The sequence below is a fragment of the Protomyctophum bolini genome (genome assembly GCF_963924005.1).
Source record: "Protomyctophum bolini genome assembly, chromosome: 14".
In the NCBI taxonomy this organism is placed as follows: Eukaryota; Metazoa; Chordata; class Actinopteri; order Myctophiformes; family Myctophidae; genus Protomyctophum; species Protomyctophum bolini.
This window is the reverse complement of record NC_137875.1, coordinates 5,318,363-5,325,422: the sequence shown is the minus strand read 5'-3', so window position 1 is coordinate 5,325,422 and position 7,060 is coordinate 5,318,363. Positions and strand designations below refer to the sequence as shown.

Here is a 7,060-nt window from a genome sequence, read left to right as displayed (position 1 = left end):
CTGGCATATCTGTTCAAATGGGGGTCTGTGGGGTATCTAGTGTCAATTTGGGGGTCCTTGACATGAAAAGGTTTGGGAACCAGTGGTCTATATAGGCTACTCCTTGGAGAAGACATTTCTGCCCGGACAGTGAATGCAATGCATGGACGGTACATTATGTGAGGACAATGCATGGACGGTACATTATGTGAGGACAATGCATGGACGGTACATTATGTGAGGACAATGCATGGACGGTGCATTATGTGAGGACAATGCATGGACGGTACATTATGTGAGGACAATGCATGGACGGTGCATTATGTGAGGACAATGCATGGACGGTACATTATGTGAGGACAATGCATGGACGGTACATTATGTGAGGACAATGCATGGACGGTGCATTATGTGAGGACAATGCATGGACGGTACATTATGTGAGGACAATGCATGGACGGTACATTATGTGAGGACAATGCATGGACGGTGCATTATGTGAGGACAATGCATGGACGGTACATTATGTGAGGACAATGCATGGACGGTACATTATGTGAGGACAATGCATGGACGGTGCATTATGTGAGGACAATGCATGGACGGTACATTATGTGAGGACAATGCATGGACGGTACATTATGTGAGGACAATGCATGGACGGTACATTATGTGAGGACAATGCATGGACGGTGCATTATGTGAGGACAATGCATGCATGACCTTTATTAAATTCATTTCTAAACACGTATGCAACTTTCTTTGCGTTTTATCCTTTTGATGGTAAATAAAATGTAGCCTATATAGTACCTGTATAATTGTTAATAAACAAATCAATCTATCAAAAAGATAAAACCTATGGGCTTGGCCACTACACTGCTAAGCTTGCAGGATGTATCAATATCTTCAATGTTAACAGGATAATGTTGAATATTACTGGTATTTTCTACTAGGCCTATACTGTATATAAAATATTGGGCAAATGGGCACACGTTTTTTCTTGAAAGTTTAATGCAAATAAAGGGCTTTTAATTGGCTTGAACTGATAGGCTACGAGTTGCACTGCATGCTGGGTTCAGTGGGTTGCACTCTTAATTGGCTAGTATAGTGACTACCTAAGATGTCATGGTTAACTTTCTGGATATATTGATTCATAGCTTAATTAGTCCCAATTAATGTGAATCACACACTTTATCACGGTGATAAATTAGCCGCGAGATCTGCACGCACGACGTTCTGATTAGGCTGCCCTGTCGTTTAAATGAACACAGATAGGCTAATGAAAGTGTCGTTGCAGTTGCGGTGTTTGCCAGCCAGTATTAGCACATTGTTGTGAAATAACCATAGTCTAGCCACCACTAGTCTAGGCTGCCCATGCATGGTGGTGGTTTATCTATGGATATGTGGTTGACCTATCTATCTTGTTAATGCCTTTATAATTATTGTGCGCACACGTACCAGTCGGGGTTTTGATGAGCTATTTTTAGTGCTCACGTAATTAATTAATTTATCACCCTCCATCATTTGCCAGTGCGTCACTATAGCGTCCCTGCCTTCCCCCCACTGAGTTCAAACAAGGTATCAGGTTGATATTATTTAAAAGGAGACACTATGAGGTTTGACACATAAGAATTAAGCATCCCTGCAAAGGTAGGACACTATCTGATATTCTTGTTTGTATGTTGTTTCTCCATCCATTATTAATGACCAATTTGCATATCAATGCTTTTAATCACCGGATTATTTTTTATTAATATTTTTTTAATATAGTTTATCAGGTGACCCAATACAATCACCCCCAAGATGACTGTTGATCGGCGCGACGCCTGCAGATGTAATAATGTAACCTGCTCTTCACATTGTGTGACCGGGGATGATAAGAGCCTCGGAGGAGTCTGCTGCAAAAGATCCAGGTCAGTGAAATAATATGTGAAGCCTCATTAAGCCTTTGGTGCACGTCCTCTAGTGGCCGAATCAAAGCAACTCTCCTCAGCTCAGAGTAGACTCTAAACCGCAGCGACGCACCGTCAAAGTTTTGGCTACACTTTTCCATGTTACTGTTTTGGCCTTTGGGCTGCAGGCTAATGGAGCCATATCATGTGTTACCCACTATAACCTCAATTAGGATAAATTTGCTACAGAAGGTGGCTGCAAACCCCCCCCCCAGAACATCTTTAAAGTCTGTCTCTTCAAAGTGCAAAAGTGCATGGCTAAAAACAAGCCCAAACTAAGTTGGCGGCGCTGGCATACGGCCGCGCATGAGAAGGTAGGCTATTTAAATAAATTCGCCCCTGATAAGTGATTGATCATCTCAATCTTCCCTTTTGTGGCACGAAATTTGTGTCTGTGCTGCTTCTCCTCTCTGACGTTAGCAGTGAGGCAGCTGAGAGGCTCCGAGAGGACACTCTTTCTTTGTTATTGCAGCGGAGCGGAGGACCGGCTTGTAAGCCCAGCCTCCCCGTGTGTTGTTGAACGCCCACGCCGAAGCACTTGGGGCTATAAAAGCCACAGGTTCTCTGGCTAGACCAGACAGACAGCCACACTGATCACAAACACACGCCCTGAGAGCCCTCATCTCAATGCTGCAGACAGTTACCATAGGAACCCAACCTTTGATATTCAAAGTCCAGCAGCAGCGCAGCTTCTGTGGAAGAAGAGAGATATCACTTAAAAAAAAAGTGTGCTGTGAAACAGATGGATTAGGTTTAGTATTATAATTAGGGCGACATTATATCATTATAATTACATTTGAATGCCATTCAAACAAAGCCATATTGCAGGCTTGTTATGTGGCAGATAATGAGTTTGAGAGTTTGTGAGACACAGTAAGAGAGAGAAGTTTGGACTTTCCCTGGCTCCCTGACATTCTAGTTTCTCCTGGCTCAAAGCATCAGCCCTGACCTCCATCAACCATGGTCTCACACAGGTCCACCAAAGGGGCGTCCAAGGCTCGCCGGGACCTCATCAACAGCGAGATCAGGAGCATGCGTGCTCTGCTGCCCTTCAACCAGGAGGAACAAGAACGCCTCTCCTACCTGCACTCCATGGCTGCCATCTGCACCTACATCAGGAAGACTGTTCTCTTCCAGGGTGAGTCTTCAAACTGGACACCTTTCCCCCATGCACACATTGTTGTTGTTGTTGTTTTTGTATGTGTTTTTAATGTAATTATACAGTGGTAAACCTTTCAGACTAAAGTTTGTTTAACTTCTTGAACCATCCCTATAGTGGGCATTTCATAATAGGCGAATTAGGTGAAAATAGCTGAACATTAAGGCAAAAATACTATAGATCTACAAACTCAACTCTTGTAGATTTTCGGCAGAGATCTTGTTTAATGCCGTGAAGTAAGCAGTTATATAGACCTATAGCCTACTGTAGTTTAGTGCAAAATGTGTATGTCCAAAACCATTCCGTTTTTGATTGGCGTTAAATGCCTGGCTTTTGAAATAATTGAATACTTTACCTAAATACTTACTTAAATACTTTCAAAAACAGTGAAAATAGCCAATCTACATAGCTCACAACATGTCACATTGTGATGCATTGTGAGCTTGTAGATCTGCTATTTTCACAACTTTGTGTGAGACTTGTATGATGAAGTAGGGCATTCATTAAAAAAAACATATGTTTTTAAATGTGGAGATTCTCATATATATATGTCCCATCCCGGGATTCAAACTCTCATAAGAGACCAAATTTGTACAGCTAAGACAAGAAAGCCTGCTTGGCCAGGAGGAGATACATATTGCGCTTATGAGCTTTAGGCAGTACTGCTCTGTTTACCACTCTTATGAGCTTTAGGCAGTACCTCTCTGTTTACCACTCTTACTTTGAACCAGATGGTATTATGTCACATTAAGGGAATGCACCAAAGCCAGGGCGATGGTGGCGTCCCGTTGAGATGTGTGGGTGATGTACAGTGACGTATACAGTAAGCTAAATCCAGGCATCCTTTCCCTCCTCCCATAGGATTCCCAGCCGGCCAGCCATCTGACCGCTCTCAGTCTCTACCCGACCAGGCCTTTCTGCAAGCCCTGGACGGCTTCATCCTGGTCACCACCAACCAGGGGAAGCTGGTCTACGTGTCGGAGAATGTGGCCGATTACCTGGGTCTGTCTATGGTGAGAAGGATTTACATTACAATTACAATAACAACATTTCATTGGCTTCCTTTTTCTAATTTTGGATCATATTTAGGTGCTTCTTTTATATTAGTTCTCCTTTCCATTGTTCTTTGGTGGCTAATATGGAATCCTCTTCCCCTTCCAGGTGGATGTACTGCAGTGCGACTCTATCTATGACATGGTGGAGCAGTCTGACATAGACTCTATTCAATCAAGCTTGGAGTCTGGCACCGATGCATCGACAGGTAAATATATACAAACTAGTAGTCTGCATGTTCCAGTTAATTTCAGTTAATGACATCCTTAATTTTACAGGCCAAATAAACGGCTAACATTACCTAAAACTAATCCTGAATGCTTTTCTTTTCTTCCAGAGAGGAGCTTTGTGTGCTGTATGCAGACTTCCAAGGCCTTCAGGCTCCAACACGGCAGTTGCTGCTCCATGCTGGTCCGAGGGCGCTTCCATCCTCCAGCCTCCTCCTCCTCCTCAGCAGATCATCATCTCACTGAAGAGTCTCTGTTTGTGGCCCTCTGTGTGCCTACGGTCAACCGCCTGACGACCACCGACTCCTCTCCTCTCCGCTTCGACAGCGTTCACAGTCCAGATATGACCTTCACACAGACATCAGACAGGTACAGAGGACATTCTAATTCATGCTTTTTCCCCCTTAATGTTTTACTGAGATCCCCTGTTTCTATTTAAGATGTTAACACCTCTTTATTCTTTCCCATGCAGTGTCGTCTGTCTGTTGGGTTATTCGGCTGAAGAGATGTCTGGCCGGTCGTGGTACAGCCTTCTGCATCCAGAGGACCTCTCCTTTAGTGCAAGCTCTCATAAAAGTTTGAGTAAGTAAAGTATATAGATCTTGTATAGGTTTGATGTAACATTATGTCTTTAAAAACATTATTTCAGTTAATCAAAGGTCAATTGATTAAGATTAAGAAAATGTTTTGGAGAATGTAAACATTTTAATGTTTTTGAACACAAGTAAAAAAAGTAATAAGTAATAATAATAATATTGGGGTTCAAATCCATGACAAACTTAAACAATGTCATTATTCTTATACTGTATTCCTAATTGTACTTTCCACAGTATTATGTAATTAATTCAGAGCAGAGATAAATTTGCCATGTGCGTACATGATAGTAACCAAGAATGTTTTGTTGTTTATCTCAGTCCAGGCAGTCGAAGGGTCTCAGGTAGAGATGGTGCTGAGACTCCAAAACAAGGATCTCTCATGGGTCTGGGTCTACATCCAGGCCACCAAGGGGTCCGACTGCCAGAGCATCAGTTGCACCAACTTCACCATCAGGTATGACAATAAACCATGTCCACCATATCCAGCTGATAATATGACTGATCATATAATTGTCATATAAACACTATGAATACAGTTATACTTATACAACTCTTTTATCCATTTTTGCAGTGAAACGGAAGCCAGATTCCTCACGCGGAAAATCGACAGCAACGCTTTCACTCCAGCGTCTCTGCTGGCATATAGCGGTCCCTCTACGGATCAACATGTGGCCGAAGCAGAGGGCTCTGAGCTCACCACGGGGTCGAAGAGGCGGAGGTCGACCTCCAGCAGTGATGACGAGGAACCCGGTGCCAAGAGGCTGTTGGACTATGTGTCATATTCCTCCTCTGAAGATGATGTTTCTCCTGGAACCATGGGTCACCATCCTGCTCTCTTCACCCCTCCCTACAGTCCCTACAGTCCAGCATCCTCCAGCTCTCCTCTGCACAGCGAGGAGTCTGACTCCTACTTTCTGACGAATGGCTTTAGCTACACAAACCAGGTGTCGTCATCCTCAGAGGACTCTCTGTCCTACTACCAACCGGAGCCTGGATGCCCCCCTCATCTGTCACCCTCCCAGTCCCTTCAAGCAGCTGCAGAACAATCTTTCACTGTGCACGTGATCAGTGACCACTCTCCCAGCTCCTGCCCGTCTCCCACCTTTAATTTCCAAGCCTGCACGGCCAATGCTCGAGTGGTTCCGGACTCTCTGACCGGGGCGGACACCTGTGACAGCCCCGTTGACTGTGCCCTGCATCCTGAGGACTTCAGCCACCTTGTTCAGCCACAAGAGGGCGGCTTTTTCCAGGCTCATCCCCATCAGTTCCTGCTACCTTCTGGCCTTCTCACTCCAAACCCCTCCCCCACGTCACAGGGGTCTTTCCAATTTGACGACTTGGAGCAGGTGGAGATCAGTATTCTGGCCCAACAGATCTCCTCCTTGGCCAGTAGCTTTGACCTGTACCGTGCCCTGAGCCCGGTTAATCACACTTCACAGCCGGCCACAGAAAACCGGCCCTCCGCTTGTGACTGGCCGGAGTACAGCCCTGCTCTCTCCGCAGGCACCTACCTTAAGCCTGCGGTGGTCCTGGAAGATGGCGTGTTTGAGAGAATCCTGAAGGAGTGGCTCCCTGTGGTCACAGGGAAAAGTGACATCCCCTGTCCTGGCGTTGTCTCCGGCAGCTATCTGCAGGACTCGATGGTGTCCAGACAGCTTTCCTCCTCCTCCTCAGTGAACATAATGAATGAAGAGGAGTTTATCCCAGCCAGTATTGCCGTGGCTCCCTTCATTTTGCAGCTGGGAAGCCATGACCAAAACACTGGGTTGTATCAACTCAACCACTATTGAGTTGAACAAATAAATGTGTGCTGAAATAAGTCTGTGACTTACACTACCGTGCTACTGCATGTATGGCATATTGTCAAGGCAACCCACAGGAATCAAAGAAGAGTTTGAGCAGAGACTCAAAAAGGACATATTTGCTGAAAACTTGGAAACATTGTCTCCAAAATGACTTTTTTTTTGTACAATTGAATATAAACTAGATTTTAAAACAACTGTAGAACACCAAACACTGACATTAGCAATATTTGTTATTTCTGTCTTTCCTTGTTTTCCTCACATTGTTGGTGTCTCTATAGTGTCTAGTCAA

General features: G+C 44.5%; 1 protein-coding gene across 1 annotated transcript; it reads left to right on the top strand.

Annotated features, from left to right (window-relative positions):
• Nucleotides 1-2,891: 2,891 nt before the first annotated feature.
• Nucleotides 2,892-6,756, top strand: npas4l (neuronal PAS domain protein 4 like; the record flags this gene model as incomplete). Its single annotated transcript, XM_080782037.1, has 7 exons — nt 2,892-3,069; nt 3,952-4,103; nt 4,252-4,351; nt 4,481-4,739; nt 4,843-4,952; nt 5,285-5,420; nt 5,538-6,756. 7 exons carry the CDS (start codon nt 2,892-2,894, stop codon nt 6,754-6,756), a joined length of 2,154 nt encoding a protein of 717 aa, XP_080638163.1.
• Between the last annotated feature and the right edge of the window lie 304 nt (nt 6,757-7,060).